At 40.3% G+C, this 23608-nt stretch overlaps 1 protein-coding gene across 6 annotated transcripts in view; it reads right to left on the bottom strand.

Moving 5' to 3' along the window:
• Positions 1 to 300: 300 nt before the first annotated feature.
• LOC128689791 (uncharacterized) overlaps positions 301 to 23608 on the bottom strand; it is a 52659-nt gene continuing 29351 nt past the window's right edge. For all 6 annotated transcript variants that reach the window (XM_070087472.1, XM_070087467.1, XM_070087470.1 and 3 more), the window contains one exon: positions 301 to 447. In XM_070087472.1, the coding sequence (XP_069943573.1) occupies positions 316 to 447 (132 nt within the window). In that variant the 3' untranslated portion in view covers positions 301 to 315. The remainder of the gene's footprint in view (positions 448 to 23608) is intronic.

Here is a 23608-nt window from a genome sequence, read left to right as displayed (position 1 = left end):
TATATAATTTTCTTTTTTCTTTAGTTGTATGTTATTTCTACTTTTTCTTTACAAATTTTATATTAGGGGAAAAAGAATGCAATACATAAACTACTACTTCCTGCTAGCAATACTCACAATACCTCATAATGTATCATATATGTACTGTGTAGTACTTTATGTATCATATACAGTGGACCCTCGCATAACGTTGGCATCACATAACGATACTTTTAACGCTAACATTTTCCCTCGGATAACGTTAAAAAACTAGCTTAACGATATTCGTTCTCGGGTACCAATTAATATCGTAATGTGAGGGTCCACTGTAGTAACTTATAATGCATTATACAGTACCTCATAATTTATAATTGGTGATATATTCTCCTGGGGAACATATGTAATTTGTGCCATCTCACGGTCTCCAGTATCCACTAGTAATGCATAATTAGGCTGCTCTCGCCAGTTCTGTTAACAAAACTAGAAATTAGTCAAACCAAATTAATCAAAATGCTGGACTATGTGTATGAATTATGTTATATGTTTCAACATTATCAAAGATAACAGCTGAATGCAAAACATGAAAAAAAGAATTTGAGAGTTACACAAAAAGAAGGCAATTATATTATTATTTGAAAAAGTGCTAAACCCATATTGGTCATAAAGTGCACTGGTGGACTGGATTGTAAAGGTAGGTATGAGTGAATATGTGGATTAGTGAGGGTTATCAAAGAAACATCGCAGTTGGTGTAATGCGTTAGTTTCCATTTAAAAGTCATAGAGGGAGTCTGTGTTAAAGGCGAGACTTCAGGCAAGGAAAGCATTTAGTGCGTTAGAGCATAGATAAAGTCTTGTGCTCTTGGATAGAGAGGGCAGTCTATTAATATATGGTGAGATATTAGAGCTACCTGGCAGTCCTTGCAGAGAAGTCCAGGGCATATCTCCATGTGATACCTGTGTGTGACCGATCCGTAACTGTGCAAACATAGTTTTCCAAACCCAACAGCAATGGAAAGATGATGGCCATGAACCTATTTGCTGTTTGGTTGAAAACAATTTGTCCTTTAATTCAGACCAGCATTGTTGCTTGCAGTTTCAGAGTCAAGAGAACACTAGAAAATAATCTAGAAAAAGGATCTCCCTGTTAGAGACTGGCAGATAGTCTAGATTTTTGTTGCCCTGAGCATCAGTGTGTCCAGGGACCCAGTAAAAAAAAAAAGACTTCTCTGAATTTCCTAGAAATGCAACAAAACCATTGTCATATACAGAGAATGATGGGATCCATTGAATTAAATTTCTGGATAGCCTATGATGCACTCTGGGAATCTAAAACAGTGAATGAGGCAGGAGTCATGGTTGCAATGCCTATGATATCAGCAAGTACTGGCTACAACTCTGATGAGAAAATGCTGGTTGGCTCTAGTAAATGTCCTTGTGTTACTCTATCTGGAAAAACAGCTACATATCTTGCTTCTGGAGATTTCATAGCATCAGTGTACACTGCAACTGCATGAAATGACACTGAAAGTACAGTACTGTATTCAATGAAGAGTAAGCACAAGTTCAAAGTCAACATGTTGGCATTCGGGCATAGGAGGAGGAATTAACAAATATGAATTATCAGAATTTCCCAAGGAAGGATGGGATGAGTATGATACAAGGTGAATTTAAAAGAAGGAGAGCAAGTTAAGAGACTGCCAGAGCTTGAACACAAGGATTAAAGGGCCATAATAAATAGTCAGCATTAAGAAAATTGATCTTATTAATACTTGTGATGATTTTGAACATAGGAAAGTCTTGGAAGTGAAGAAAATATCAAAGGCAATAGGCACTGCCCTGACCCTGCAAAGAAAGGATGTTTGTTTCTGTACAAGGCCCTTGACTGGGAAAGATTGAGAGTCCCCAAGACAGGGATGTAATCCTTGATGATGAATGGCATTAAGTAACGAAGCTGTGGAATATACTTGGTCCACATGATCTAACTTGGACGACATGAGGGGTGAATGAAGTCAAAGGGTTTGTTTATCAGTTCCCCAAATAAAATGGGCTGAAGTTTTAACCCTTAACCCTTTGACTGTTGCAAGCCCCTTTCTGAAACTGTCATTCTATGTCGCAAAATTTTTGGAAAAAAAAAAATTATTTTTTCTTATGAAATGATAGAGAATCTTTTCCCGATGACAATGACACCAAAAGTACGAAATTTGGTTGAAAACTCGCAGAGTTATGCTCCCGCAAAGTTGGCGGTCTCAGTGACATATATGCATCGGCGATTTTGCCGAATTTGAGCCCTGTTTATGGCCAATTCTGTTGTTCCAGTTGACCAAACTCATAGCTATTTCTTTAGAACTCCATTTTTTCTATCAGTTGAGTACAAGAAACTGCCCATTTACCGATTTGAACTACCCAATAAAGTGGTCAGAAATTGGCAATTTGGCCAATTTCACACAAATTAAAAAAGATGCCAATTTCAAAATAGGGTCCAGAATAAACAATGTAGACATTCTTGGCACTAAAATAACATATCCTCTGTTCATTAGTCACATCTCTAGGCCCCTCTTATATTACTATTGCTTTCTATTTTGATTTTTTATTCATGCAAAAAATACAAAATTTACTGTTATGCAGACTACTGCATTATTGTAAAACTGGTATAAATAATATCAGTGCACTAGTGAAAGAATATTAGACTCCCCAGTTGATGTGTATTGAATGTGTGGTGTGATTTGCTTACTCCTGAACATTGGTAAAAATCGAACATTTCCACTACTTTGAGCTCAATTTGAAGGTTGTTTTATCGTGAAACTAATCAAAATCATCTCTATTTCTGTAATAAATGGTCATTTTTTTTTCTCATTATGCACTGCGTGCTGCAGGATTTTTTTTATGTGGTGCACACTGACCACACAGACCCATTCTCTCACATGTGGGCCTACCAGCTTTCTCCTGCTTGATTTGAAGCCGCTAGAATTTACGCGTATAAATACATCTGAAACAGTGGCACGTAAGACATATATATACAACCAAAACAGTCAAAGGGTTAAACTGTCCAAACGTAGATCTACGTTCATGTGTGTAGTGCTCTGAACATAGATCTACATTTTATTTTACATGCTTTCAAATGTAAAAAAAAAAAAAAAAACGTAGATCTACATTTGGACAGTTTAAGGGTTAAGTAGGTTCAACCATTTAATATAGACAGTTTTTAAGGAGATGTGGGACTGCCAAAACATTCGACAATCAAAGTGATGACTGTGAAGGCTTACTCAGCCCTGTAACATCTTCAGTCAGTATTACTCAGGCTGGCTCCTCCTCAGGAAAATTAATGAATAGAAAAAGAAACAATAATTCACAAAGATAAACACTATTATTTATTAAAGCAAACATAAAACAATAAAACATGAAAGGTATATCCTATTTGAAAGAAAAATGAAAAATTAAATGAATAAAATAACATTTGAACTCAACGCTAATATATATAGGGGTGTCTGTTGTTGGTGACACTGTTGTTGAAATCGTAGCCGTTGCTGATGTGGGGTGGGGGGGATCGCAGGTGTTGGTGACCACCACCGGCTAGTTCTTCACAGAGTATCGCCGTGAGTATTTTATCCCGATGACAGGAAAGCAGGTTCTTTACCGCTGCAATGATGTGGGGTTACGTCCTGCAATTTCATACAGGTGCACAGGTAATTAGATCCAAAATGGGGAAGTCTCTGGACGTTAGTCCTTCTCCATCCGTTCTCCTCGTTGATTGACAGGTGACCCTCTCTGTCATCCAAGCTGAAAAGATAGACAGGTTACCCACTGCTTAAGAAATCACTCTCCATGGTAAGTACAATACCCAAAAGATGTGGTGATTATTACAACAGTCAACCTAGAGCAAGACTGAAAGGACTAAGTTTATTATTGGTCAAAAGTGACGCTTTCAACCAATAAATCTACTAGAATACAAGGAAGGCATGTACTTACAGTAGTGTTGGGAGCTGTGAGTCGAGTGATTTACTGTTTGACCAGAGCCCTACACGTCACCTTTCGGGGGGGGGAAGAGGGAGGGGAAGGGATAGTGGGAGCTAGACTGACCCTACGTTAACAAGTAGCCGGCAATCAAACTATCACTTTAGGGGAGGGGAAAAAAAGGCGGGAATAGCGGGAGCTTGACTTACCCTACCTTAACAATTAGCCGGCAATGAAACTATTGTTACTATATACTCCCTCTCTATTCCTATCTATTGAACTTTTCCCTCACACTCCCCCATACCAAGACTTATAGTCAAGGAGTATAAGAAGAATAGGCGAGGAAAAAGTTCTAACATGTGGAAGTCGCGTAAGGCAAGAAATCTTCTACTGACTGTCACGACTTAATCAGTCAGAGAAATAATTGGATGAACCATTGATATACACAATATGGAACTTAAAAGCCTGGAGTGCCAATGTCCACCTCAAGAGGCGACTGTTGGTTCCCTTAAAAGTTTCTAGGTATATCAAAGGTTTGTGGTCCGTTTCTAAAATGAATTCTTTTCCCAGCAAATAAAATTTAAGTTTGGAGATACCCCACACAAGAGCCAAACATTCCTTTTCTATTGTGGAGTATCTTGTTTCTGCGGGAAGGAGTTTCCGGCTTAGGAAGCATACAGGGAAGGGAGTACCATCATGGTATTGTAGTAACACTGCACCTAAGCCAGTATTGGAGGCATCAGTTCTTAAACAAAATGTTTTATTAATATCTGGAATCTTAAGTATAGGGTCTTTCGAAAAGATACTTTTAATCTCATTAAACTTTTCCCGAGCTACGTCGGAAAGTTCAAGAGGTTCCTTCACAGACTTTTTAAGGAAGTCGGATAAGATGCCTGTAAGATCAGTAAGGTTCGGGATAAACCGTGCATAAAAATTTACAGAACCAAGAAAGCTACACACGAGCTTCTTTGTTTTGGGGAATTTAAATTCTAGTAAAGCTTTGATCTTACTGGGGAGAGGCTGCAGAGAGTTATTAGAAAGTATCAGTCCAAGATATCTAATCTTGTTATACCCAAGGAAGCATTTCTTCGGCTTGGCAGTGAGGCCATGTGAGCGTAACCTACGCAAAACTGATGTTAATGTTTGGATATGTTCGCCCCACGTGGATGTCATTACGTAAATGTTATCAAAATAAACTGAAACATTTGGCATATTACCCAAGACCTTTCTCATCAGTCTCACGTAGGTAGCACAGGCAGTTACCAAACCGAAGGGCATAGTTCTATATTGCATCAGTCCTTAGTGTGTAGGAAAAGCGGTGTACTGCTTAGAAGAAGGATCTAACATTACTTGATGATATGCCTGTGCAATATCAATCTCTGAAAAGAAGGAAGCGTCATAAAATTTGTGTAGATCGCTATCTATTAAGGGCATAGGCTCAGCATCCCACCGAGTTATAGCATTAAGGCCTCTGAAGTCAATAGCAAGTCTATATGAATTATCCTCCTTCTTAACCATGACTACTGGTGAGCAATATGAAGATACTGAAGGTTCAATGATCTTTAGTTTTAATAATTTGTCTACCTCTTGGTTAAATGCATCCCTAAGGTGAAATGGAACTGGGTATAATTTCCGTTTGATAGGATTGTCCGTCACTAAGTCAATCTTATGGACTACCGTGGAGGTAACACCTGGAATATCAGTAAAGACGTCTGAAAAGTTACTCACACATTGAAGTAGTTCATGTCTCTTATGGTCATCCAAAGATTCATTAATATTAATGTTTGTTGCGCCCGAGTGGTCAAGAGTCACCAAGTCATGTAGTTCTTCATCATAGTCTAAGTTAGAGGTGTCAATTACGCACACTTTACATTCTTCAGTTGTCTTATCAAGTTCGTGTGGAAAAACCAAGTCAAAGTTATTAAGGCAGTTAACCGAATTTCTTCGGTAATATTTCTTAAGGATGTTGATATGATAAAGCTTAGGTTTCCCCTTGACTTCTATGAGGTAGTCAACTTTCCCACAAATTTTTAATACTTTATATGGACCTTTCCATGCTACTAATAATTTATTTGACTTGATAGGCAAAAGTACAAGAACTTCATCACCTACTTTAAAACTTCTCCTCTGACTTTTGGAATCAAAATAGGTTTTGTACTGGTCCATTGACAAGCTTAGGTTTTTCGAAACTATGTCAGAGGTCTCCTCAAGTTTGGATCTAAGGTCAAGGAGAAACTGGTAAGAAGACTGAACCTCAGCATTTACCTCCTCATTAGTCCATAAGTCATGAAGGATGGACAATGGGCCTCTGGCCTGTCCACCATAGAGAAGTTCAAAAGGTGAAAACCCCAAAGAGTCACTGGGAACTTCCCTCATGGCAAACAAAGCACAGGGTAGGTAACGATGCCACTCCTTAGGTTTAAGGGAGCAAAGTTTCCTTAAAATGGACTTGAGAACTGAATGCTGGCGCTCAATCCTCCCATTACAGCTGGGATGATAGGGTGTGGTGAAGAGAGGCTTCACTCCCAGGAGTTGATATAAATGTTGCATTAAGTCAGATGTGAATTGTGTCCCACGGTCAGGCAAAATTTCTCTAGGGATGCCCACTCTGGAGAAGATGGACAAAAGGGCTTCAGCCACCTCTGTAGTAGTTATGGTCTTTAAGGGAATGGCTTCAGGGAAACTCGAAGCATAATCAACTAATGTTAATATATATCTATGTCCCCCAGATGAAAGTGGAGCTAAAGGACCAACGATGTCAATAGCTACTCTTTCGAAAGGTACCGTAAAGATTGGGATTTTGACCATAGGTACTCACCTGGTACCTCGGGAGGATGACAGTTGGCAAACTTTACACGATCTACAATAGGTAGTGACATCTGAGGACATTTTTGGCCAAAAATAGGTTTCCCTAATTTTATTTAAGGTTTTACGATGCGAGAAATGTCCGGCCACTGGCAGGTCATGAGCCATTTTAAGAACAGTCTCTCTGCATTGACTTGGAACAACTAAGATGGAATAGTCTATCTCATCTGAATTTAATTTAAATACTGACTTGTACAAGATACCTTTTATATATTCAAATTTATATGAAAAGTTTTTCCTTTGGATAACTTGATTTTGTTTAGTGACATTATGGCAATTCTGAAGAGAAGGGCAATTACGTTGTAACTTGACAAAGGAGTCCTTCGATATATCTAAAGGCTTAAAGTCAGGGAAAATCAAAGGATGGACAGTAGGAGAAGCCTGGGCTTTGGTCTGAGCCCTAGTCAAGACATTTATGGTATCGGAGGTGATATCTTCACTTTCATCTAACAAGTGAACCTGTGATCCTACTTCCTCACTTTCAAGAGTAGCATCACTGGTTTTTAATCCCACATGAATATCGTGAGACATTGTCTCATCTGAACTTTCGAGGGGCTTCTCTGACTCTACAGGAAGAGGATCTGAAACACTTATATCCATCTTTGGTGATGAAAGGTCAACCTCAGAAGGAAGAATGGCACCTTTTACATTACCTATTAGTACGGAGCAAGAAGTGATGAGAGCTAGTACAGCTTCAGACCAACCTGAGAACCATTTAGACCTAATGTAACAACGGATGGTAGGAAAAGTGTCCGTACGGCCCAAGTAGTCTGAAAGTATAGCAGAGGAATGAGTTTCTTTAATGTTAGGGAACAGCTTATCAGAAATGACTATACATGTGCATCCAGTGTCTCGTAAAATGGTAGATACATTAAGTCCATTAACTGTTCCTGAACAGAAGGGTGCTTGGTCATTACAGTCTTTAAAACATCTTCCAACTTTTTGGACCTTCTTAGAAGGACAATCTGGACGTTTATGTCCCTTAACACCACACAAATGACAAACAGGAATAAAAGAAGTCATTTTACTTTCCACTAAAGGCTTTGATTTCTTAAGGTCTGATGAACCCTTGCCCTTAGGGTTCGATCCCTTTAGGTCTTTATAGGAATTGTGAGCCTCAGCATACAGGTCAGCAGCATCAGCAACTTCCTCAGCTTTAATCAGGTTACGTTCTCTGATGAATGTTCGTATCTGATGGGGAAGAGCTGTCAGGAACTGGTCAGCAACCATGAAGTCTCTAAGAGATTCATAACTGCGATCAATTCCTGAACTCTCTATCCAAAAGTTGAACAAACGAAAGAGTGTTACCTGTAACTGCTGAAAGTTCTGGCCAAGCTGTAAGGTGGCATACCTGAAATCTTTCCTGTAAGAATTAGTGGTTTTTTGATATGCTTTAAGGATTGCCTTCTTCAGTAGGTTATAATTACATATGATATCCTGCGACAAAGTTGCATAGATATTCAAAGCTGTACCAGAAAATAATATTCCTAACCTGGTAGCCCATGTGTCAGCAGGCCATTCACAGAGGGTAGCGGTATTTTCAAACCTGATAATGTATGAAGTTATGTCTTCCCCCTCTGTGAAGGGAGGTAAATTAGGTGTTGGAATATGTGCACTAGCTGCACGTTGTTCCATTACTCCTTCATCTAATTGCTGTTGTGAGAAAGTTATCTTTTTATTCTCTAATTCAAGGCGAGCTTGTTCGAGCTCGCGATCCTTTGCTCTTTCTTCAAGTTCCCTTAATTTAACTTGTTCCTCACGTACTTTAGCTCTTTCCTCACGATCAAGTCTGTCACGCTCTTTTTGGTCTTCTCGCTCTCTTTCTAACTGTCTTTCTCGGATTTCTCTCTCAATTCTCTCTCTCTCCTTTTTCTCCTGTCTTTCAAGGTTCTCTTTCTCCTTATTCTCTTCCCTTTCCCTTTCTAGCTGTCTTTTTTCTCTCTCAATTCTCTCTCTTTCAAGTCTTTCCTGGATCTTAGCACTAATGAAAGATTCTAAATTTTTCCCTGTTATTCCTAACTTACTTCCAGCATTCATCCAAAACTGGTATTCCTCCATGCTTGCAAGAATAACTTAAACTATCAGGGGAAATGAAACGGGTATTAAAGAAAACGGAGAGTTCAATTCCTGCTCCGCTCAAACTGTAAATAAACCAGAGGGCTCGATCCCTGCTTCAATTAAACAACATGTATTAATGAAAACGAAGGGTTCTATGCTGGCTCCGAGCAAACAGTAAGTAGAATGGGGTCACTTGACCATCCAATCTTCCCACAAATCAAGAGTGTCCAACGACAGTTCCCTTGATAAAATAAAGAGCTCAATGAAACAAGTTGTCACTGGAAAATCTCGGGTCCCTAGAGTCTAATCCTCAAAAGTGTTTCAAGCTCAAGGTGGCAGAATTAAATATTATATCCTGCCTGACTTGACTTACAATAAATTGAGACCATAACAATTACCAAATCTTTTAAATACCTGTACTGTAGTCCTACCATAGAGAATGATTACTCATGGCTGGTGGTAACCGTCTGTGGTATGCGGCGTTGAAGTTCCAATGGTAGATTCGAGATGGAGTTGAATCTTGATTCAGTCGAGTTGTATCCTGGCAGGGTCGCCACTTGTGAAGGCTTACTCAGCCCTGTAACATCTTCAGTCAGTATTACTCAGGCTGGCTCCTCCTCAGGAAAATTAATGAATAGAAAAAGAAATAATAATTCACAAAGATAAACACTATTATTTATTAAAGCAAACATAAAACAATAAAACATGAAAGGTATATCCTATTTGAAAGAAAAATGAAAATTGAAATGAATAAAATAACATTTGAACTCAACGCTAATATATATAGGGGTGTCTGTTGTTGGTGACACTGTTGTTGAAATCGTAGCCGTTGCTGATGGGGAAGGGGGGGTCGCAGGTGTTGGTGACCACCACAAGCTAGTTCTTCACAGAGTATCGCCGTGAGTATTTTATCCCAGTGACAGGAAAGCAGGTTCTTTACCGCTGCAATAATGTGGGGTTACGTCCTGCAATTTCATACAGGTGCACAGGTAATTAGATCCAAAATGGGGAAGTCTCTGGACGTTAGTCCTTCTCCATCCGTTCTCCTCGTTGATTGACAGGTGACCCTCTCTGTCATCCAAGCTGAAAAGATAGACAGGTTACCCACTGCTTAAGAAATCACTCTCCATGGTAAGTACAATACCCAAAAGATGTGGTGATTATTACAACAGTCAACCTAGAGCAAGACTGAAAGGACTAAGTTTATTATTGGTCAAAAGTGACGCTTTCAACCAATAATTTTTTTTTTTTATTATCACACTGGCCGATTCCCACCAAGGCAGGGTGGCCCAAAAAAGAAAAACTTTCACCATCATTCACTCCATCACTGTCTTGCCAGAAGGGTGCTTTACACTACAGTTTTTAAACTGCAACATTAACACCCCTACTTCAGAGTGCAGGCACTGCACTTCCCATCTCCAGGACTCAAGTCCGGCCTGCCGGTTTCCCTGAACCCCTTCATAAAAGACGATGCACCATCCCCCCAATGAAAAGCAGGGGTGTCACTAGCACGTTAAGAGACCATACAATAAGTGTCAGGGGCCCGAGACTGTTCAACTGCCTCCCAGCACACATAAGGGGGATTACCAACAGACCCCTGGCAGTCTTCAAGCTGGCACTGGACAAGCACCTAAAGTCAGTTCCGGATCAGCCAGGCTGTGGCCCGTACGTTGGTTTGCGTGCAGCCAGCAGCAACAGCCTGGTTGATCAGGCTCTGATCCACCAGGAGGCCTGGTCACAGACCGGGCCGTGGGGGCGTTGACCCCCGGAACTCTCTCCAGGTAAACTCTAGGTAATAAATGTTACTTTGCTCACACTCCAACAGCACGTCAAGTATTAAAAACCATTTGTCTCCATTCACTCCTATCAAACACGCTCACGCATGCCTGCTGGAAGTCCAAGCCCCTCGCACACAAAACCTCCTTTACCCCCTCTCTCCAACCTTTCCTAGGCCGACCCCTACCCCGCCTTCCTTCCACTACAGACTGATACACTCTTGAAGTCATTCTGTTTCGCTCCATTCTCTCTACATGTCCGAACCACCTCAACAACCCTTCCTCAGCCCTCTGGACAACAGTTTTGGTAATCCCGCACCTCCTCCTAACTTCCAAACTACCACTAGAATACAAGGCAGGCATGTACTTACAGTAGTGTTGGGAGCTGTGAGTCGAGTGATTTACTGTTTGACCAGAGCCCCACACGTCACCTTTGGGGGGGGGTAGAGGGAGGGGAAGGGATAGTGGGAGCTAGACTGACCCTACGTTAACAAGCAGCCGGCAATCAAACTATCACTTTAGGGGAGGGGGAAAAAAGGCGGGAATAGCGGGAGCTTGACTTACCCTACCTTAACAATTAGCCGGCAGTGAAACTATTGTTACTATATACTCCCTCTCTATTCCTATCTATTGAACTTTTCCCTCACAATGACCAAGAAATTTACCCAAAGTACATAGGGGAGCCATAGAGGTATAAACAAAATAAGACTGTTGGGGATGGTCTGACATCTCATGAAAGTTACAGAGTTTTGTTTTAAAAACAGAAAGCTCAAAGCCATGTGAGGTAGCCCAAATCTGAGTATAATCAATAGAGTGTTGGAGAATATTCACTATAAGTTAAGTTTATTAAAAGCTATTGAGAATAATGCAGTACTAAGGATGCAAATTTGCAGTATGCCTGCAACTTGCACAAAATCAGAGAAAAGACTGCCATTTACACAAACACTGGAGTGCCTCTCAGACAGAAAATCTTTACAGAAAGTGGAAGTCTTCATTGCTGATCTAAAGAATAGAATGGTTGACTGTGAAGACCTTTTTAAATGTATGTATTGAGTCCGAGTGAGGGGTCAATGATGGAATGACCAATTCTAAAATTGAAAACATGAGGGGAGAAATAGTTGCATGTCTCTTGCTCTTTCAGTGGCCATCACATAGAACAACATCAATGAGGCCAGGGTCCCTCATGTAGTGCTATGTCATGAGCTCACCTCAGATAAGCTGTGAGCAGTAAATTCTGGTCCAGATATGAGAGAATGGGTATGTGCAGTAAGTGTTCACAGTCGTATATAAAAAAATTTTGTCCTATGCAGTGCATGACAGGAAGAGCAAAAAACTCTCCATGTCTTTGGTTTAAAATAGTGAATTGGAGGTGTTTTTCTAAGTTGGTTTTCATGGTTCTATTGGCTGTTTATTGGTATTACTTGATAGAATGGAAGGCATACTCCAAAATAGAGATGATTTTAGTTGGTTTCAGGAATGGAAGTAGCTTGAAATAGGGCTCAAAGTTGCAGAAATATTTGATTTTTGCCAATTTTTCTGAGGACACCTAAGGCCCCCACACCCACAGTCTGTTTTAGGGGCTTTAAATAGGTTCATTCAATCAATTATTGGGGTGTCATTAACCAAGGCCAATCATTCCTGGTTATATTTTATCTGAGAGTATATCTTCTATTTTTGTGTGATTATGAATTAAAAATGGAAGGCAAGTGTAATACATGAGAGGTCTGGGGACATGATTAACCCGTAAACTGTCCAAACATATATATACATTCGCTCAGCGCTCCGAATATTTTGAAAAAAAAAAAAAGAAAGAAATAAAGAGTGCATTTTTTAAGTGTTATAGCATAAAAAAAAAAATTTTAGGCCAGTGCTTACAGAGATTTGAGGCCTCGAAGTTGGCACTGGATGCTCACCTGACAGCAACATCGAGTCCTGCCGTTTGCAGAAGTGTTGCCGATATACCTTTTTCTCTCATTTTTATATTATTTTATATAATTTTTATGTTATGAAAATTACAATTTATAGTAGTTCTTGTGATTTCATAGCCAATCTTTGTTGTGACACTAATATTAGGTGCTGAAATTGTACTCAGATTGTCACAAACACACTGACAGATGAACATTTACACCTGCCTTAGTCATTTACTATGGTCTAGGAATATATACAAAGTATTTATAGGTCCCAGCAATGTTTTGGATATGCAGGAGTATATAATAATAATAATAATAATAATTTTCCTTGAAGCATGACGTAAGACAAGTGTAAGTCAACTACTGACAGTGCAGTGATAAGTAGTGACATTTGATGAGCGTCCATAGCCTTGGCTTCATTTGTTTTCACTGTTTCACATAAACATGCCTGTCTATCTATCTGTTTGTCTAGCTCTCTGTTTATCCCTGTCTCTGCTTATCTGTCTCTCTGCTTGTCATTCTTTCTGTCTCTCTGCTTGTCTCTCTCTGTCTCAGAGAGAGAGAGCCACTCGTGAACCAACAGGCATTACACGACTGCCGTCACGTCTGGTTCCTGAGCAAGTGAAAATACGTATTTGGCAGTCATGCTTACACATTATATGAACAAGCACAGTATAGCACTTTGTCCGGATTTTTTGGGCTATCCTAGATAATTTACACTATGTATAATTGTATTTATGTGTACCTGTGAGACAGAGAAATACACAGATAGATGGAGATAGAGCCAGTTGGTCAGCCAGCCTGCCAGCCTGCCGAACATGTATTACACATTCCAGAACTGTTTCACTTTACTTAGGGCATAGGTTATAAGACATTCTGAAAGGGTGTTGCACATGGGTTATTATCAAAGTTTTTGATATTTCTTCGACCACTTATGACCACATCCACCTCAAAGCCACTAAACTCAGGGTCAACATCACTTTTCTCTTAAAATAGGAGTATTAACCCTTTCAGGGCCCGTGCTGTAGATCTACGGCTTTACGTTGAGGGTCCAAACCGCAGATCTACGCCATGAGCTCAGCTCACTCTGATAAGATGTAAACGGTAAATTTGGGCCTAGATATGAGAAAATATGTCTATGTGGTATGTGTGCACCACATAAAACAAATCCTGCAGCACACGGTGCATAATGAGAGAAAGAAAACTGAGACCATAATTTTTTATTAAAACAGCAATTTTGCAGTGTTTTTTCACATGTTTTTTTACAGTTGTATTTGCGATTTCTTGGTCTCATTTGATAGAATGGAAGATATATTACAGAAATAGAGATGATTTTGATTGGTTTTCGTACTGACAATGGCTTGAAACTGAGCTCAAAGTAACGGAAATGTTAAATTTTTGCCAATGTTCAAGAGTAAACAAATGACCTCACATGTCTAATACATGTACATGCCAGCTGTTGGATCTAATATATGTTCACAAATGTGCTGATATTATTTACACAATTGTTACAATATTGCATGACAGTAAATCTTCTATTTTTTGGTTTGAATAAAAATTCATCATGTGAATTAAAAATCAAAATGGAATTCATTTGTAAAGCCTCAAAACATAACTAATGAACAGAGGAAATGTTAGTTTAGTGCCAGGAATGCCTGCATTGTTTATTCTGGACCCTATTTTGAAATTGGAATATTTTGAACTTTGCACTAAATTGGCCAAATTACCAATTTCCAATCACTTTATTTTGTAGCTGAAACTGTTGAGTTGGCAATTTCTTGTGCTCAATCGATAGAATAGAAGTAATACTAGTGAAATAGCTAAGAATTTGGTCAACTGGAATAAGGTAATTGGCCTAAAATGGGAGTCAAAGTTGGCAAAATCGCCAATGCGTAAGTATCGCTGACACATCAAAATTCGCAAGAGCATAATTTTGTCAATTTTCCATCAAATTTTGTACTTTTTGTTTTATTACCTTTAGAAAAAGATTCCCTACCATTTCACAATAAAAAATAAAAAAATTATTTTTTGAAAATTCTTGGACACTAGCGTGCACTTTGAAATTTGGCCTCTGGACCCTGAAAGGGTTAATACTACATGACATCAAAAATCTGCACAATGTGTTTAGAGGTTCTGCGTCCGTAGGTGAGGTTTCCAAGTGGTATATTTCTTGTGTGTGATTGAGATGTGTGTGCTCTGTCAGTGTAGTCATTTGTTTTCTAGTGGCAGATAGATTTATAGCACTTCATTTAGCAAAAAAACAGGGGTCAGCTCCAAGAATAAACATGAAGAAACCACATACCCACACTGAACTACTGTCACCTTTGTTGCAACAGGTAGTGCTGTTATTCCCTGGAACCCACCTCTTACCCTACCTAGTGCACAACAACACCACTACAATTGACTGAGTAAGGCTTAGTAAAACCACCTGATTGGGCTAAATAATGGTGGTGAGCAAACTGGAATGAATGCTAGAAGTTATACACTTTGTTGCCATTTCTGGATCCGTTAGCATCTGGTACCCAATATCTCACCAGAAGGTCACCTGACATGCCCTAAGATTCAAGTTCTATTCGATTTAGTGACCATCACAGCACTACCGGCAAAGGCTACATTACGCAAAGCTAATAGTGGTCCCTTTCTCCTGTGTCTAGGAGTTATACTTTATGAAAGCAGGTAATTTCTTATTAATGAGGCCAAATGGATAGTTAGAGGTACAGTAAACCCTCAATCTAAAGGACTACAGTTAACCCCCGGTTTTTGGCCTGTGCGGAAATCATACAATTTAGATTTTGAGCACTTTTTTGGGCAAAATTTTCCCCGGGTTTCGTACATCTGCTCGGAAATCATTGGTACCAGACTCGTCTGCCTGGGCTGCTCATATGTTCGTGACTCACTCTTGGACACATTAAATGTCTTATTTTACGTTAATATACACATTTTCATTAATCCATCTATATTTTCTTCAAAATTATGTAAGAAACACGTTACAGAGCATATAAACATGCAATGTTCATATTCTATCCTGGGGTGGTAGTCGGTGGAAGGAAAACATTATGTTTTCTCTGGTCCAGCTTCAGAGAAAACGTGTATGAATCTGCGTTGGCCCAGTAACTGCCCTTAATAGTATATAAGGCTTTTGTTTACAATTCTCGGCATGAATTATTCATTACTTCTCCCTTTGTTAATGATGGCATCTAAAGGTAGTTGTTAGAAACGATTAAACTCAGTAAACATGGTACATGTATGTCAATGGTAATAATATGGCTGTAGGCCACAGTGTATGTAGCCGGTAGGTATACACCTGGGATGTAATCCTTATGGGACTAAAAATAAATACTACTCACCAACAAGAGTCTTCAATAAAGGTATATAATGTTCATTTATCATTAAAATTAGCCATTCATATTTATTTCTCATTGTTTTCTGTATGTAAAACTATAGTTATTCTCTAAAAAATTTATTTTTTGTTAATACACTGGTCCCTCGTTTTTCGTAGTTAATCCGTTCCTGGAGTTGCTACTATTATTGAAATCTACGATTTGCGAATCAATTTTCCCCATAAGAAATAATGTAAATACAATTAATCCGTTCCTGACACCCAGAAGTATTAAAACAAAAAAAAATTTTACATGAAACATAGATGTAGTACATAAACAATACAATGGGAAATGATGAATGAAACATTAACAGCATAACACTTACCTTTATTGGAGATTCTTCGTAGTGTATGGGAGACTGGAGGAGGAGAGAGATTGGATTGCTTACAGTTTGGAATTACTTTGAAAATACATATCTTAACTCGAAAAAATGAAGTTTTTCCTGAAATGCTTGAAAATGCCTTGATTCATCGAAATATGCAAAAAAAAATATGATTTTCCCCTTCCATCAACACCAGGTACCAATTGCTTTTCTGGGGTTGCTTCACTTCTCTGTTTCTTAATGCCACTAGGACCACCTTGAGAGTCACTGGAGTCCTGTCTCGCAAAATAACTGTTCAGAGAGCTCTGTTTCTGGCGTCTCTTTAACACTTCCCTAAAATGGCCCAAGACTTTGTCACCGTACATGTTGCCAACATGGCTTGCAACAACCTTGTCAGGGTGATGTTTCTCCATAAAGCTTTCCATCTTACCCCACATAGCAAAAATCTCTTTAATTTCTGAAGAAGGCACCTTCTTCCATCTCTCTTCCTCTTCCTCTGCAGCAAGATTCTGAGCTGCGATCTGTTGCTGTTCTTAAATTCAATCGTATTTCTCACCTTCTTTACCACAGGCTTGGCACTAGGAGCTTTCTTTGGAGCCATGGTAGCTCATTTAGTACTTGCAAGCACTAAAATGAGTGGAATATTATGAAATATTTCGTAGGAGCACGTGAGGGGACCTTCGCTCACTGGTAAACAATGCAAGACTGGCTGGGTAGGGAGGCCGCCCTGGCTCACACCGTGCATATGCGTCCCGGACGAACTACTATTCGCGAGTCAACCTATGATTAGCGAGCCCATGTTTATACAAAAATATCCCATGATTTCCGAAATCTATGATTCCCGAGAACTATGAAAAGCGAGGGACCACTGTATTTTTGGGTGTCTGAAATGGATTAATTGGATTTACATTATTCCTTATGGGAAATCTTACTTCGGTTTTCGGCCATTTCAGATTTTGGCCAACCTTCTGGAACAGATTAATTACAAAAACTGGGGGTCTACTGTACTTCAATATAACAAATTTTTTAAATTATGGGTAAAACCCACTGGTTAAATTGGATAGTGTTCTTACCTAATTTATTTTCAATATTTATTGCAGTATACCTGTAAATTATAAGTACATTACTATATCAGGTATACAGTAAAGTAGTACAGTGGAACCCCGGATTTCAGCCATAATCTGAAGTAATACAGTGGACCTTCGACCAACAATGGCATCGATTAACGATAAATCTGACTAGCGATACATTTTAACGCAAAAATTTTGCCTCGACTAGCGCTTAAAAACCTGACCAGCGCTATTCATTCCGTCCACTTTGGCCTGAGCGCGCCTCACTTGTCCCTTTGGTGCCAGTGTTTACAAGCCAGCCAGCCACCGCGGTCGCTTCCAAACATACAACTGGAACATTTCATATTATCACAGCCTTTTTAGTGATTGCACCTGTAAAATAAGTCACCATGGGCCCCAAGAAAGCTTCTAGTGCCAACCCTACAGCAAAAACGGTGAGAATTACTATGGAGATGAAGAAAGAGATCATTGATAAATATGAAAGTGGAGTGCGTATCTCTGAGCTGGTCAGGTTGTATAATAAACCCCAATCAACCATCGCTACTATTGTGGGCAAGAAAACGGCAATCAAGGAAGCTGTTCTTGCCAAAGGTGCAACTATGTTTTCGAAACTGAGATCGCAAGTGATAGAAGATGTTGAGAGACTTTTATTGGTGTGGATAAACGAGAAACAGATAGCAGGAGACAGCATCTCTCAAGCGATCATATGTGAAAAGGCTAGGAAGTTGCATGACGATTTAATTAGAAAAATGATGTGAGTGAATTTAAGGCCAGCAAAGGTTGGTTTGAGAGATTTAAGTAGCGTAGTGGCATTCATAGTGTGATAAGGCATGGTGAGGCTGCCAGTTCGGACCACAAATCGCCTGAAAAATATGTGCAGGACTTCAAGGAGTACATAGACAGTGAAGGACTGAAACCTGAACAAGTGTTTAATTGTGACGAAACAGGCCTGTTTTGGAAGAAAATGCCAAGCAGGACGTACATTACTCAGGAGGAAAAGGCACTCCCAGGACATAAGCCTATGAAAGACAGGCTTACTCTGTTGATGTGTGCCAATGCTAGTGGTGATTGCAAAGTGAAGCCTTTATTGGTGTATCACTCTGAAACTCCCAGTGTGTTCAGGAAAAACAATGTCCTCAAGGCTAATTTGTGTGTGCTGTGGAGGGCAAACAGTAAGGCATGGGTCACTAGGGACTTTTTCTATGACTGGTTACATCATGCATTTGCCCCCAATGTGAAAAATTACCTAATTGAAAAGAAATTAGACCTTAAGTGCCTCCTGGTATTAGACAGTGCTCCTGGTCATCCTTCGGACTTGGCAGAGCGACTTTCTAGGGACATGAGCTTCATTAAGGTGAAGTTTTTGCCTCCTAATACCACTCCTCTCCTGCAGCCCATGGACCAGCAGGTTATTTCCAACTTCAAGAAACTGTACACAAAAGCTATGTTTGAAAGGTGCTTTGTAGTGACCTCAGAAACTCAACTGACTCTAAGAGAGTTTTGGAAAGATCATTTCACCATCCTCAATTGTGTAAACATTATAGGTAAGGCTTGGGAGGAAGTGACTAAGAGGACATTGAACTCTGCTTGGAAAAAACTGTGGCCAGAATGTGTAGACAAAAGGGATTTTGAAGGGTTTGAGGCTAACCCTGAGAATCCTATGCCAGTTGAGGAATCCATTGTGGCATTGGGGAAGTCCTTGGGGTTGGAGGTTAGTGGGGAGGATGTGGAAGAGTTGGTGGTGGAGGACAGTGAAGAACTAACCACTGATGAGCTGCTAGATCATCTTCAACAGCAAGAGGGCACACCTGAGGAAACTGCTTCGGAGGAGGGGAGAGAGAAATTGAAGAAGTTGCCTACTTCTAAGATAAAGGAAATGTGCGCAAAGTGGCTTGAAATGCAAACCTTTTTTGATGAAAATCACCCTGACACAGCTACTGCAAGCCGTGCTGGTGACTATTACACTGACACTGTTGTGAACCACTTTAGGAAAGTCATAAAGGAACGAGAGGTACAGGCCTCTATGGACAGATATGTTGTGCGACAGAAGTCCAGTGACTCTGAAGCTGGTCCTAGTGGCATTAAAAGAACAAGGGAAGTTATTTTTTATTATTATCACACCGGCCGATTCCCACCAAGGCAGGGTGGCCCGAAAAAGAAAAACTTTCACCATCATTCACTCCATCACTGTCTTGCCAGAAGGGTGCTTTACACTACAGTTTTTAAACTGCAACATTAACACCCCTCCTTCAGAGTGCAGGCACTGTACTTCCCATCTCCAGGACTCAAGTCCGGCCTGCCGGTTTCCCTGAATCCCTTCATAAATGTTACTTTGCTCACACTCCAACAGCACGTCAAGTATTAAAAACCATTTGTCTCCATTCACTCCTATCAAACACGCTCACGCATGCCTGCTGGAAGTCCAAGCCCCTCGCACACAAAACCTCCTTTACCCCCCTCCCTCCAACCCTTCCTAGGCCGACCCCTACCCCGCCTTCCTTCCACTACAGAATGATACACTCTTGAAGTCATTCTGTTTCGCTCCATTCTCTCTACATGTCCGAACCACCTCAACAACCCTTCCTCAGCCCTCTGGACAACAGTTTTGGTAATCCCGCACCTCCTCCTAACTTCCAAACTACGAATTCTCTGCATTATATTCACAGCACACATTGCCCTCAGACATGACATCTCCACTGCCTCCAGCCTTCTCCTCGCTGCAACATTCATCACCCACGCTTCACACCCATATAAGAGCGTTGGTAAAACTATACTCTCATACATTCCCCTCTTTGCCTCCAAGGACAAAGTTCTTTGTCTCCACAGACTCCTAAGTGCACCACTCACTCTTTTTCCCTCATCAATTCTATGATTCACCTCATCTTTCATAGACCCATCCGCTGACACGTCCACTCCCAAATATCTGAATACGTTCACCTCCTCCATACTCTCTCCCTCCAATCTGATATTCAATCTTTCATCACCTAATCTTTTTGTTATCCTCATAACCTTACTCTTTCCTGTATTCACCTTTAATTTTCTTCTTTTGCACACCCTACCAAATTCATCCACCAATCTCTGCAACTTCTCTTCAGAATCTCCCAAGAGCACAGTGTCATCGGCAAAGAGCAGCTGTGACAACTCCCACTTTGTGTGTGATTCTTTATCTTTTAACTCCACGCCTCTTGCCAAGACCCTCGCATTTACTTCTCTTACAACCCCATCTATAAATATATTAAACAACCACGGTGACATCACACATCCTTGTCTAAGGCCTACTTTTACTGGGAAAAAATTTCCCTCTTTCCTACATACTCTAACTTGAGCCTCACTATCCTCGTAAAAACTCTTCACTGCTTTCAGTAACCTACCTCCTACACCATACACTTGCAACATCTGCCACATTGCCCCCCTATCCACCCTGTCATACGCCTTTTCCAAATCCATAAATGCCACAAAGACCTCTTTAGCCTTATCTAAATACTGTTCACTTATATGTTTCACTGTAAACACCTGGTCCACACACCCCCTACCTTTCCTAAAGCCTCCTTGTTCATCTGCTATCCTATTCTCCGTCTTACTCTTAATTCTTTCAATTATAACTCTACCATACACTTTACCAGGTACACTCAACAGACTTATCCCCCTATAATTTTTGCACTCTCTTTTATCCCCTTTGCCTTTATACAAAGGAACTATGCATGCTCTCTGCCAATCCCTAGGTACCTTACCCTCTTCCATACATTTATTAAATAATTGCACCAACCACTCCAAAACTATATCCCCACCTGCTTTTAACATTTCTATCTTTATCCCATCAATCCCGGCTGCCTTACCCCCTTTCATTTTACCTACTGCCTCACGAACTTCCCCCACACTCACAACTGGCTCTTCCTCACTCCTACAAGATGTTATTCCTCCTTGCCCTATACACGAAATCACAGCTTCCCTATCTTCATCAACATTTAACAATTCCTCAAAATATTCCTTCCATCTTCCCAATACCTCTACCTCTCCATTTAATAACTCTCCTCTCCTATTTTTAACTGACAAATCCAATGACAAGGGAAGTAACCCCAGAAAAAGACTTGCTCCCTCAAGTGCTAATGGAAGGGGATTCCCCTTCTAAACACTAACACCTCTCCCCTCCTCCCATCCCATCAGTCATCACCAGATCTTCAATAAAGGTAAGTGTCATGTAACTGTGCATGTAATCTTCAGTTTGTGTGTATTAAAATTAATATTTCATGTGGTAAAAAAATTTTTTTTTCAATACTTTTGGGTGTCTTGCACGGATTAATTTGATTTCCATTATTTCTTATGGGGAAAATTAACTTGACTAACGATAATTCTGACTAACGATGAGCTCTCAGGAACGGATTAATATTGCTGGTCGAGGGTCCACTGTATTTCCCATAAGAACTAATGTAAACACAATTAATCCCTTCCAGACACCTAAAAATATTAACAAAAATTTTTTTAAAGATTAACAATGACAAATAAATATAAAGCACAAATTTTAATGATAACTGAACTTGACATACCTTTATTGAAGATTCTTGCTGGCATATTGAAGAAGGCAAGGAGGGGAGTGAGAGGAAAGCTTATTTTTTGGAAAGGAAATCCCCCTCCATAAGGACTTCAGGTATCAAGTCCCTCTCTGGGGTTACTTCCCTTCATTTTCTACTGGCACTAGGACCAGCTTGAGAGTCACTGCACCCCTGTCGCACAAAAAAAACTGTTCAGAGAGGTCTGTTTCTGGTGTCTCTTTAAGATTTGCCTGAAGTGGGACAAGGTTTTGTCACTGAACATGTTGCAGATATGGCTTGTTTGAGCTTGGTGAGGGTAATATGTCTCCACAAAACTTTGCACCTCCTTCCACTTTGCCCAAATGTCCTTAATCACTGAAGAAGGCACATTCTCCCCTCTCTCTTCCTCCTCCTCTGAAGCAATTTCCTCAGCTGTGGTCTGTTGCTCTTGAAGATGAAGGTCTTGCAGCTCTTCCCTGTGATCCTCCACCAACTCTTCCACATCCTCCCCACTCACATCCAACCCCATAGACTTTCCCAAAGCCACAATAGATTCCACAACAGGCAGAGGGTCGACTGGGTCAGGGTCAGGGTCAGGGTCAGGGTCAGGGTCAGGGTCAGGGTCAGGATCAGGATCAGCCTCAAACCCTTCAAAATCCTTCTCTTGGACACATTCAATTTTCTCCACGCAGAGTTCGAAGTCCTGGAAGTCACTACCTGCCAAGCCATACCTATAAGGCTTATGCAATGGAGGATATTGAAGTGATTCCTCCAGAACTCTCTTTGGGTCATGTCAGTGTCCAAGGTAACTTCAAGGCACCTTTGAAACATTGCTTCATGTAGAGTTTTTGAAGTTAGAAATGACCTGCTGGTCCATGGGCTGGATGAGAGGAGCGGTGTTAGGAGGCAAGAACTTCACTGTTATAAAACTTAACTCCATAGACAATTGGTCTACCAAGTTTGGAGGATGAGCAGGAGCACAGTTCAGTACCAGGAGGCACTTGAGTGGCAATTTATTTTCCTAGAGGCATTTTTTCACACTCGGGCCAAACACTTCATGGACCCAGTCAATGAAAATTTGCCTTGTGACCCATTTATTATTATTAGCTTTCCACAACACACACAATTTACTCTTGATGACACTGTTTTTTCTTGAACACTCTGGGATTTTCAGAGTGATACACAAGTAAAGGCTTCACTTTGAAATCCGCACTAGCGTTACCACAGAACAAGAGAGTAAACCTATCCTTCATAGGCTTGTGTCCCGGCAGTGCCTTTTCTTCCTACGTGATGTAGGTCCTCTTTGGCATTTGCTTCCAAAAGAGGCCTGTTTCATCACAATTCAACACTTATCGGGGAGGAATCCTTCAGCCTCTATGTAATCCTTGAATTCATGCACGAATTCTTCAGCCGCATGTTTGTCTGAACTTGCAGCCTCACCATGCCTTACAACACTGTGTATGCCACTATGCTTCCTGAATCTGTCAAACCAGCCTTTGCTGGCCTTAAATTCACTAACAGCAGCACTCATTCCAGGCATTTTCTTTACGAGATCCACATGCAACTGCCTTGCCTTTTCACAAATGATCGACTCCACAACACTATTTCCTGCTAACTGTTTATCGTTGATCCACACCAACAATAACTTCTCCACATCTTCAATTATTGATGATTTTTGTTTCATTAGCATATTTACCCCTTTCACAACATTATATTCCTTGATTTCTACTTTCTTTGTCAGGATGGATGTGATTGTTGATTTGGATTTT

Source organism: Cherax quadricarinatus, chromosome 22, assembly GCF_038502225.1.
Source record: "Cherax quadricarinatus isolate ZL_2023a chromosome 22, ASM3850222v1, whole genome shotgun sequence".
In the NCBI taxonomy this organism is placed as follows: domain Eukaryota; kingdom Metazoa; phylum Arthropoda; class Malacostraca; order Decapoda; family Parastacidae; genus Cherax; species Cherax quadricarinatus.
The sequence above is the reverse complement of the archived record's forward strand: the minus strand, read 5'-3'. Positions and strand labels throughout refer to the sequence as shown.